Raw genomic sequence first — 12466 nt, forward strand, 5'->3', positions numbered from 1 at the left:
AAGGGTGAAGGTGGCGAGGAAAAAAAAATGAGGACGATGGTGTTTACTTTGAAGGACATACTATAGTGCATAATGTGCATCAAATCTTTGTGAAGATGAAATGGATCTAATGGCGCATAAAAGTGATCCATGATAGATCATTTAATAAGATGGTCCATGGTAGATGCTATTATTTTTAAAAATTTTAATTTAATTTTCAAGTTTATAAAAATAAATTAATTTGGCTTGATTGTATTTGATTTTAAAATTAATTTATTTTTAAGAACTAAATTAAATTTTTAAAAAAAATGAAAATCAACTAATTTTTTTTTAAATTTAAAGATCAAATGAAATATTTTAAAATTTAAAATTTTTTTGAATTATTTAAAATAATCTGAAAAATAAATTGATAATTAAATGAAAATAAAAAATTAGAGTAGAGTCAGTATTTTATTCAAACACTATAAGTTCGCACTGCGCATCTCCGCCCCGGCTTACCGTCACGGCACAGCAACCATCCTCGCTAGCCGTTCGTGACCTTCCTCCCTTCTCTGCTTCACCTCCACACCGCGCCGTACTTTCGAATTCGAAGCACTCTGCTTTCAATACTGACTGATACCTTCATTCTCTGGCGCTTCAGCTTCGTTTAGCAGAAAGAAAAAATGAGTCCCTCGAAGAAGATCGAACCCGAAGAGGTCGAAGGAGAAATAATCGGCACCACGGATTACTTCTTCGTGAAAGTTGGCGAGGCCCTTCCGTTGAAGTCCTCCGACTCCGTTTTCGACGCCGAAACCCTCCCCTCGCAGCCTCTTGCGCTCTCCGAACGCTTTCGCCTCACTTTCGTTGCTCATTCTTCAGGTCAAAATGAACTAAACTATTACGTGTTCAATTAATTAAACTCGCCTTTGTGCTGAAACTGAATGTTGCTTTTTTGTTTGTTTCGGTGTTTTAGGTTTTTTCGTTGCAAAGACGAAGGACCTTATTGATTCCGCGAAGGAGCTTAAGGACAAGGGAAGTGGCTCTCCAGTGGAGCAACTGAGTCTCGTCGATGTTCCTGTTGGGAGGGTTCGCGCATTGGCTCTTTCCACCGATAATTCGACGCTTGCGGCTTCTGTCTCTGGCGACATTCGGTTTTACTCGGTTGAGAGCTTTCTCAATAAGGTACTTAAACCATAGTTTTTGTGGCTTTGCTGAGATTCTCGTGTTTTAGGTTTTCTTCAGTGACTTACTTTGTTGTTATTGTGCTGAATGTTGATGTAAATGAAAATCTCCTCCCTATCTGGCATCATATTTTGTTGAAGTTATTAGCTTTCTAATTTGTTGAAATACCCTTAGAGAGGAATGTGCTACTTCAAGTCCTAGGGAGTATTATTACAAACTGCTGATCCAAAACGGATTTAATGTTGGAAATTTCATCAAGCGAATCGTCCACCAAAACTATATCATCAAGGTATATTAATAAAACAGTGAAAGGACCATCAACTGATTTTGTGAAAAGGGAGTAATCTGCTGTAGGTTGTGTGTATCCAAGGTTCATAAGCAAGCTGGATAATTTCTCATACCATTTGCGACTTGCTTGCTTTAAACCATATAGTGACTTCAAGAGCTTGCAAACTCCAATTTTCTCCTTATAGTTGGTCTTCAATACTTGACTATTACCATACCAGAGATCAGTTTCTCAGTAAATAAAGTCCGTCAGTTTATGACTAATCCATCAGAGTCTCATTGGATTGCAGTCAAGAGAATTTTAAGGTACTTAAAGGGCACTGCTCTTCATGGTCTGCATCTAAAGCCTGCTGCCTCAGGACAGCCCTATACTCTGAGAGCTCTCTGTGATGCAGATTGGGCTTCAGATATTGATGATAGAAGATCTACTTCAGGTGCTGCAATCTATTTTGGCTCAAATCTCATATCCTGGTGGTCCCGTAAACAGCAGGTGGTTGCTAGGTCTAGCACAGAGGCAGAATACCGCAGTCTAGCTCAAACCACAGCTGAAATATCTTGGATTCGAACTCTGTTGACTGAACTCCAAGTTCCTTTTTGCACTCCCATTATATATTGCGACAATCAAAGTGCTGTGGCCATTGCTTATAATCCTGTTCTCCATGCCAGAACGAAGCATATGGAGATAGATATTTTTTTTGTTAGGGAGAAAGTTTTGACTAAACAGCTTGTTGTACATTATATTCCTGCCATTGACCGATGGGCAGATGTTTTGATTAAACCCCTATCTCCTACTAGGTTTAGTTTCCTAAGGACCAAACTCAATGTGATTGAGTTTGTTTCAAAGACTCTACCACCTTGAGTTTGAAGTAGGGTATTAGAGTAGTAGAAAGGGAGGTGCAGTATTCAACTGCACACCCACTTTACTATAACAGCTACCTAGTTAGTTAAGTGTTAGTGTTAGTGAAGAGTTACTAACTAACTGTTCCAGAGCTCTATGTATTCTACTCTTGTAATAGAAATCAGTTGCCAATCATAATAACACTTTCTGTTTCCTGAGAGACTTTTTCTCTCCTTTTCTCTTTATCTCGTTCTCGTCTTCAGTTCTGTTAAGGACTCTTTTATGCATTCATGGCATCAATCCAGCAGGTGTTTTTGAGTCACCCTTTGTGGTTATGCTAAAACAATGGAAATTCTCCAAACACTTTGGTTGTTTTCTTGGTCTGTTGGAATTTCTAATTGAGGGTTCAGGTTTTGATATTGTATTGGGTTGCACTGTCTCAGGTTCAGGTTCCATATTTTCTTTTGAAGGTACTGTTTTGGATTCAAGTTCAGGACTAGTTGGATTCTGGTCATGTATTTGAGGTGATAAGGTACTGGTGTGAGAGTCATGTTGCTGATCATAAAAAGAATGTTGCTCTTGACTATCTAAGGCATGAGAGGTTGTGATTGATAGTATCATAGTATGGTCTTGGTCAAGGGTCAAGGTTGAATTAGGTGTTTGTGAGCTGGGTTCTATGTATTGCCAAGGAGCTCCTGCTGCATCTTTAATTTGTGAAACACAAGGGAATATTCATAGAATATCACATGCCTAGATACCGGGATTTCCCTTGAACTCAAATCATATGCCACAAATCCTTTCATCCCTGCCTTATGGCCAAGAAAGGCACGCTTTTTAGCTCTATTGTCTAACTTACCCCTGTGATTAGCACTTGTAGAAACATAACACAATAACCCAAAAACCCTCAACATATTTAGACTAAAATGTGTGCCATGTAATACCTGATAGGGTGTTTTTCTTTCCAAAGCATTGGATGGTACTCTATTTATCAAGAAAACAGCATGTTGTACTGCATAATTCCAAAGAAATTTTGGAAGAAAGGACTGAATCATGAGATCTTGGGCAATGTTTAAAATAAATTGATGTTTCCTTTCAACTCGAGCATTTTGTTCAGGGGTTTCCACACAACTTGTTTGGTGAATAATCCCTTTCTCATTGTAAAAGGCATTGAGTGTAAACTCTGGCCCATTATCTGTTCTCACAACTTTTACCACTGCACTATACTGTCTTTCAACAAAAGCTATGAAATTCTGTACTAAGGATAGCACTTGAAATTTACCCTTTAGTAAACTAACCCAGGTAAATCTGCTATGATTCTGTATCTTGGTCTTTCTTGGACTATATGCTGTCAAGATTAGGCTTCTGCACTAAATAGAGGCAATGGATTGCTGCATACCTTCAATCAGCAACTATTTCCATTTTAGTGAATGGTAGCCCTACTAATGAATTTGCCCCTACTCGAGGTCTGAGACAAGGGGACCCTCTAGCCCCTTTGCTCTTTAATATTGTGGGTGAAGGTCTCACTGGATTGATGAGAGAGGCCATTTCGAAAAATCTGTATAAAAGCTACTTGGTGGGAAAACAGAAAGAGCCTATTAATATCCTTCAGTATGCTGATGATACTGTCTTTATTGGTCAAGCTTCCTTGGAAAATGTTCTTGTTTTGAAGGCAATGCTTAGAGGATTTGAGATGGCCTCTGGTCTGAAAATTAACTATGCTAAAAGCCAGTTTGGGGTCTTTGGAGATTCTGTTAATTGGGATCTTGAAGCTGCTCAATTTCTGAACTGTAGGCAGATGGGTATCCCCTTCCATTACTTGGGTATCCCAATTGGGGTCAAATCCTCAAGTCAGGTGGTTTGGCAGCCTTTGATCAGCAAATTTGAAGCCAAACTCACTAAATGGAACCAGAAAAGTTTATCTATGGCTGGCAGGGTCTCTTTGATAAATTCAGTTTTGAATGCTTTACCAATCTATCTATTATCCTTCTTCAAATTACCTCAAAGAATAGCAGATAGATTGGTTTCTCTGCAAAGGAATTTCATGTGGGGGGGGGGGGGAGCATAATAACAAGAAGATTCCTTGGGTCAAATGGGAGGAAATTTGTCTTCACAAGAAGGAAGGGGGTTTGGGAATCAAGAATCTGTCTAAGTTTAATGCAGCTCTTATGGGAAGATGGATTTGGGATTTATACTCTAATCAGAATCAGTTCTGGGTTAGGGTTATAAATTCTAAATATGGAGGATGGTCAGCTTTGCAAAACGGCAGAATTCATAGTGGGGATTCCCATTGGTGGAGAGACCTTAGGAAGTTATATCAGCACAATGACTTCAAGATTATTCATCAAAACATGGCTTGGAAGGCAGGATGTGGGGATAAAATTCGTTTTTGGAAAGATAATTGGTTGGGGGAGGACTGCAGCTTGGAACAGAAATATCCTCAGCTCTTCATTATTAGTAAACAACAGAATGACTTAATTTCAAACATGGGCAGCTTCTACCAGAATAATTGGAGATGGGATTTAAAATGGAGGAGACACTTATTTGAACATGAGGAGGGAGCAGCTGTAGTTTTCATGGAACAGATCACTGCTTATCCTATCCTCTGTCATCTGAAAGATAGCTTATTGTGGAAAGCTGATACTACGGGGATGTACTCTACTAGATCAGCTTATAGACTTCTGTCAAATCTAAACAGTGCTGCCTCAGATGGGAGGAGTTTTCAGCTTATTTGGAAATTAAATATCCCCCCAAAAGCTGCTATTTTCACTTGGAGGCTTATAAAGGATAGGCTCCCCACTCGAGCTAATCTTCACAGGAGAAACGTGGGCCTGCAGGAAGTTACCTGCCCTCTTTGCCATGTTGAGCAGGAGGAGGCAGGACATCTTTTTTTCCACTGCTCCCAAACTAATGGCCTGTGGTGGGAATCCTTGCGGTGGATTCAGGCTACTGGAGTTTTCCCTGCTTCTCCAGCAAGCCATTTCAGCTTATTTTGTGATGGTTTAGATGTAGGGAGACACCATTCTAGATGGTGTGGTTGGTGGATTGCTCTAACTTTTGCTATTTGGAAGCATAGGAATTTACTGATTTTTCAAGGAATTCCTTTTGTATCTTCCAAAGTGATGGAGGACGCCTTATTCCTAGCTTGGTCCTGGTATAAAGCTAGAGATAAAGATTTTAATATTCCTTTTAACCATTGGTCTTCCAATCTTGTGGAGGCCTTTGGTTAACTTGGAGTGTTTGGTCTGTTGGGGGGACTTGTGTTGGGTTTTTATGCTTTGGGAGGCTGGCAGCATAGCTGCTGTTGTATTTCTCTTTAAGTACCTCTGGTACTAATGCTCTTATTAATAATACTATATTTTCTGCCTTCCAAAAAAAAAAACAATGGTTAAGAAGTATTTATGTTTATGTATAGAAGGAAGAGACTAGAGAGTAGGGTCCCCAAATATCCATATGCAACATTTCAAAAGGAAAAGATGCTCTTTTTAGACTGATCCTATATGGCAGTCTTCTTTGCTTTGCAAGATGGCATATATCGCACACCTCATGTTTATTCACATTTATGAAGGGAAAATCTTTACAAAGTGTAAGTAATTTTTAAGAAGAAACATGACCAAATCTTAAATGCCATATGACAGTCTTAGGAATGCCAACTGAACTGGATTCATCAATAGTCAAATCCTTATTACAACCATGAGAAACTACATTGCTTATATTAACTCTACTCTTACAAGAAACCTTCATGTAGTATAGTCCATTGTGGAGTTCAGCCAAACCAATCCTCCTCAACGCTGAATCCTGAATTGAACAGACATTTTCAACAAATGTGAAATTAAATTACATTGAGCTGCCTTTGTAAGTTTAGAAATGGACACTAGATTGATGTTGAATTCAGGTAAGAACAATGCATACCTAAGAATAAGAGTGTCTGAAAATTTCACATCTCCAGCTAATTGTGCCATCACTACACTACCATTGGGCAAGCTTTCAGGAATATGATTTATCTTGCGGTAGCTCTCAAACCAGTCCATGGATGTGCAAATATGACCTGTAACCTCCGAATCCATTATCCATAGTTGATTACCTTTAACAATACTACAAGAAAATGCACAATCAGTACCTTCATTGAGCCATGGAATGGGGCTGCCAACACATGCTTGGTTGACTTGAACACTCTGCGGATCAGCAACAGTGGATCTCTGAATGTTGGTTTTCTGCAACAGGTTCAACAAAGTTCTGCACTCTTCATTGGCAAGACCTGAAACTGGTGAATTCTTCTTGCTCACATAGCCTCCTTCAAGCTTCTCATCAGGATCATCTCCATCTCCAGTGATGTTATTTACAGCTGAGCCATATCCCTTTGGCTTAGAAGCCAGAGGGAAACTGTGTTTCCGAAAACAACTTTCAATAGTGTGCCAAGTTTTTCCACAGTATGTGCAAACTTTACCTCCTGAATTCTTTCCTTTATAAAATCTGTTACCATCAGCAGCATTTATGTCTACTTGATTTTGATCTCCTTCATCTAACCCATTTTGTCTCTCATGGTGGCAGCGGGTCCATCAAAACAATTTGCGTTTTAATCACTGAATAACACATATTCAAACCCATTAAAAATAGCATCACATAATCTTGTTCCCTATATTTCTTTGGATCACAGTTGCAATCAACTATAGGCCTGTAATTTTCTAATTCTTCGCAATAGACAGTGAGTTCTGTAAAGAAATCAGTAACTGAAAGGTTACCTTGCTTGAATGAATACAATTCTTGTTGCAATTCTGAGCAATCAACGACGAAACGGAATTAACAATCCAAGAATGAATCTGATTTATGCATCTTTCCCAAGCATCATAGCTTGGGTCAAATCGATTTGGAACCAGAGATCCATCCAAGAACTTCCACTTGTTCATGAAAATCAGCGCACGCTTCTTCCATTTCACCCATGTGTGATAATTCTTCCGATTCAGGAAAGGACTCGAGTGGAATCGGAGGGTTTTTTCCAGGATGAACATAGTAGTGACTTGAAGAGTTTTTGGTGGGATCTGTCACCTGAACAAATTGAACTCCAGAAGAGGAAGCAACATAATTTTGATTCTGATTTTTGGGTGGCATGATGAACACCAAGCAGCAGAGCTCACTAGGAGCTCTGATACCATAAAACCAGCTCTAACACAGAAAAAGAGAAGAATAACTTGACTGAAAACTTTGCAAATGATTCCTCTTGACCATTCAATTGATAGTAATAAGTATATATAGGTACAAGAGAGAATACTGCTAACAGAATTTACAACAGAAAGCAAACCTTTCTGACTTCCAGCTCATCACTAAACTAATTGTTCCAGCTCATCAGCTAACTAGTTACCACAGTATACAATTCATAATAGTATGCTTTATATCTCTATCTAAAATGCAATTTGTATGTTTGAAATATTTTATGCCAAATTAACTTCAATATTCATATTCCTGTGGTTTAGGAAGTGAAGCAATCCTTTTCCTGTTCACTCAACGATTCAACCTTTGTCAAGGACATGCGCTGGATAACAACACCAAAACATTCTTATGTTGTTCTGTCAAACATTGGGAAACTATATTATGGAGACATTGGTTTTCCACTTAAACATGTGATGGACAATGTTGATGCTGGTATGCTTCGTTCTTGGTTTTCCACTTAAACATGTGATGGACAAAAGATGTTGGATTATGAATGAGTTCACTACATTATATATCTGTGCGCGTGTGTCTGTATATCATTGGTTTAGTTACTATTATTTTGTCATTCCCAATTACTTGTTTTAATTTGTTTCTTTGTGAAGTTGATTGGGGTTTGAAAGGTTCATTTGTTGCTGTGGCGAGTAAGAGTGTTCTAAGCATTCTATCGACTAAGTTTGAAGAAAGAGTTTCAATTTCACTATCCTTCAGATCATGGATTGGTGATTTTGCAGCAGATGGTAGCATAAAAGGTTTGCATTCTTTGTTTCATTTCTGTATATATGTATGTGTGTGTGTGTGTATTGATAAACCTTAAATCCTAATTGTTGTATCAACATGGTAGCAGTCTTGGACCAAGGTGGAAGATACAAAGTGAATGATTTCTCTGAATATTCGAGAGATCTGGACTCTGCTCCACTCTCTAAAAGTCTAATCTTTTCCCAAATGACAAGCTGATCCTCCCTCTCAACCTCCCTCTTATTTATAGGCTATCTACCTTAATTCCTTTTATTAGAGTATTATAAGGAGCTGCAGTTATTCGACTGCAGACTCAGCTAGTTAGTATTAGTTTCTAACAGTTATTGGCAGCTGCTAGTTTAGTTAGTGGCAGTTATATGACTGCTGGGTTAATGATAATAATTCCTCTAACAGATCTGTCTATAAATACCTCTTTGTAATCTTTAGACACTGGGTTAATGATAATAATTCCACTCCTCACTTTCATTTCTTACTTTTAGTTTAGAAATTTTATGATGGTATCTAGAGCTTAGTTCGGTCATCAATGGCGGCAGAAACAAATTCTGTTCCCTCCTCTTCTGCTTCCCAATTTTTTTATCCGATCTTGGAAAAACTAGAAGATTCTAACTTCCTGCTATGGCGTCAACAAGTTGAGCCAGTGATTAAGTCTCATTGGCTCCAACGATTCGTCGCGAATCCTTCAATTCCGGTGAGGTTTCTGACAGATGCAGATCGTGATGCCGATAACGAAAATCCTGCATACTCTGCTTGGGAGCAGCAAGATCAAATCCTCCTGACTTGGCTTCAATCAATGTTAACTTCGTTGATTCTTTCTCGAGTTCTTGGAAGTGTTCATTCATATCAGGTATGGGAGAAGATACATGAATATTTTCATAAGCAAACACGTGCTAAAGCTCGACAGTTATGACATGAGCTGCGAGCTACAACTCGATTAAAAACCGATGAGATTTTCTTCTTCGAGTGAAATTTCTTTCTGATGTGCTTGCATCTATCGGAGAGCCAATTAATCATCGTGAGTATGCTGATGTTAGCTTAGAAGGTTTACCAAAGGAGTATAGTTCTGTGATTTCAGTTGTAAAGTAAATTTTTGAGCCTCTACCGATCGAAGAATTGAAGCACTTCTGCTTGCACATGAGTCGCGATTGCAGAATTTTCGCAAGAAAACCATGGAATCACCATCAATTAACCTTACTCAGGGTTCGACGAACCCTAATTCCTCTTCGACAACTACAGACAGTCTCCCGCCGAGTGTGTGGAAACCTGAGTATATGAAGAAGGCGATGGAGGATATTGGTGAGATGGTGGAGGTTGATGAATACGTGGAGGAACGTAAAAGGATGGACGTAGCTCGAACTCTCATCCGGACAAATCGGAGATTGGGCTTCCAGGAGAATGTACGGGCCACCATTGATGGGGAGGAGCATGAACTCACTGTCGTGGAGGACATGAGTAGCATGGGCGCCAAACTGAAAAGCTATCAGAATAATAGCTGGTTCCCTCCATCACCAATGTCGACGCAGCCAAACACCCCAGTACCCCTCGCCGACGACACTCCTGGGCGTGACTCCGACAACGACGACAGTGACGCTGACTTTGATGACGTGGATGCCGGCGTTCCTAATCACTGGAACAATTTCCGTTCGTCCAAACAACGTTCGTCCAAACCGCGCCGCGACCACTGGGTAAAATCCCTTGGTCGTTCCCCTTCGGTCTGGTCCATCAGGGACGCGGATGACCTGGACCACTCCAAGGTGGTCAATGCCGGGGGATATCCAACATTACCGTGTGGTGTGGATTCCGAACTCCACAACGGTCATATTACCCAGAGTGGTAATATTTTCATTAATGAGGGAGAAAGACAAAATTGGGCTAGCATGAGTTTTTTTTTGGAAGGCAAAGATATAATATATTATAGAATAACTAGTACTAGAGGTACTACAAAATACAGAAAAGGGTCCTGACAATTCAGGAGATACAACACCCTACACAAATGAAAACCCTACTAACATAGACTTTAGCTAAAAGCTATAGACATATTCGAAGACCAGCTATAATAAGGAATCTGGAAATTCCTTTCCCAACCCCTCAACCAGGTCCATAAAAGGAATAGAATGCTATCTGTCAGCCTATTGATATCAAAAGTTTGATTCTGAAAAATGATATCATTTCTGAGCCTCCAAATTGAAACTGTAGCTGCTATCCACCACATTGTCCTTCTTGTGTTAGAAACCTTTGAAGTTGCTGAGGAGAAGTGCTGGATAAAATTATCCAAAGACCTACAGTGAAACACCTTGTCTTCCTTTACCCAATAAAGGTATTCCCACCATATAGGCATAGTTTTGCCACAGGTGAAAAATAGATGTGATGCAGATTCGGGTTGATTGTGGCAGAAGGGACATAAATCATTATCTACCTGAATCTGCCTCTTGATCAAGTTGTCCTTCGTAGGGAGTCTGTCCCATAATAACCTCCAAGCAAAAGAAAGGGCTTTAGGAGGAAGTTTGATCTCCCAAAGTTTCTTGAATCCCAGGTACTGACCTTCATCAACCATCTCAGATTTAATAACTTGATAACCAGATTTAGTTGAGAAAATCCCAGAGGATTCAGCTCCCCAAACCCAGGTATCATTGAGATTGTTGTTTACTCTGATTTGGTGGATGTGATCAATGAAGTAGTACAGGAGGGGAGGACAGGACAGACTTATAAGGAGAAAAAAGAAAGTTCAGACATAGATGCAGAAGGGGACAGGGAGGAGGTTCGGCCTCTTGAGGAAGACTACCCACATAGGGCTGACACCCTTAAACTGAAGAAATGTGGAGCCAATTTTCCTTTTGGTCAACATGATGTAAACGAAGCTATAGGGGAAATGGGCCAGAAGTTAAAAGGCCCAATTAAGTCAGCCACAAAGGTATATGTTAGAAGAAAAGAGGTGCTGTTAAGGCATGGAAAGGCCCAACACTTTCAAGGACCAGATGCGGAATTAGATTTGGTCCCAGGAGCAGATTGCATGCCTGCAATTCAAGGAGAAAAAACTGAACAGGAGCTTGCTTTAGTAAGAGAACTGGGCCTCACTTACGGGGGAGATGACAAGGAGATCAAGGAAACTTTGCTAGATATGGATAACAGAGACACTATGAAGGCAGCTGAGACGGGAATTAAAAAACAGATATTATGATCATTCTTTCTTACAATTCCAGAGGTTTAGGGAGGGGGATTAAATGGTCAGCTATTAGAAGGACCATTTCAAAATATAAGGTGGATATTGTTTGTATCCAAGAAACTAAAAAAGAATGTTTTAATAAAGAAATATGCCAGGCCATATGGGGAGATTCCTCTGCATCTTGGGACAATGTACCTTCTGTACAGGCTGCTGGGGGGTTATTATGTTTATGGAATAATGCTGTTTATGAGGTGGAAAGGCGGGTGAAAGGTAGATATTTCCTCATGCTTGAAGGTAGGTGGACTACAAATAATCAAAGGATGTTCCTAGTGAATGTGTATGCACTTTGTGACCTTGCTGGGAAGAGAGCTCTTTGGGAGGATTTGAAACAGCTTAGAGCTTCTAATTCACCTGGTGCCTGGTGCTTTTTGGGGGATTTCAACAGTATTAGAAGCCAAGATGAAAGAGTTAGTTCCTCTAATCGGATTGCTGATCCCTTGGGTATCTCAGAATTCAATCAATGGATATCGGAAATGGAACTTCAGGAGATTAAATGTATAGGCAGCAGCTTCACCTGGATTAGGCCTAATGGAAGTGTCAAGAGTAGGCTTGATAGATTCTTGGTTTCGGATCAATGGATGTCTAATTGGCCTGATAGTTGTCAACATGTCTTACCAAGGGACTTTTTTGATCATTGCCCAACCATATTGCAAACTAAGATGCTGAACTGGGGCCCTAAACCTTTTAGGGTGGCTGACTGGTGGATACATCAAAAAGGTTACCATAGAGTAGTGAGGGAGGCTTGGAACACTGCTCAGCAGGGGGGATGGGGGGGAGTTGTGCTAAAAAATAAGCTCAAGTACTTGAAAGAGGCCATCAGGCAGTGGAGTAAAGACTATGGGTTCATAAATGATAAGGGGATCCACAAAATTCAGAAGAAGCTCAATGAAGTGGAGGATTTAGCATCTAATAGAAGCCTATCTGATGATGAGATAAAGGCTGAGAGAGAATTACAGCAAGAATTGTGGGAGGCCTCAACAGCTTATGAATCTTTATTAAGGCAGAAATCTAGAGCTAAATGG

At 39.9% G+C, this 12466-nt stretch overlaps 1 protein-coding gene across 1 annotated transcript in view; it reads left to right on the forward strand.

Annotated features, from left to right (window-relative positions):
• The first annotated feature begins 450 nt into the window (after positions 1-450).
• Positions 451-12466, forward strand: part of LOC114416850 (nuclear pore complex protein NUP214-like) — a 46677-nt gene continuing 34661 nt past the window's right edge. The window contains exons 1-4 of the mRNA XM_028381885.1: positions 451-837; positions 932-1140; positions 7732-7900; positions 8071-8217. Coding sequence (XP_028237686.1) covers positions 642-837; positions 932-1140; positions 7732-7900; positions 8071-8217 — 721 coding nt within the window. The 5' untranslated portion in view covers positions 451-641. The remainder of the gene's footprint in view (positions 838-931; positions 1141-7731; positions 7901-8070; positions 8218-12466) is intronic.

The sequence above is a fragment of the Glycine soja genome, chromosome 6 (assembly GCF_004193775.1).
Source record: "Glycine soja cultivar W05 chromosome 6, ASM419377v2, whole genome shotgun sequence".
Taxonomy (NCBI): Eukaryota; Viridiplantae; Streptophyta; class Magnoliopsida; order Fabales; family Fabaceae; genus Glycine; species Glycine soja.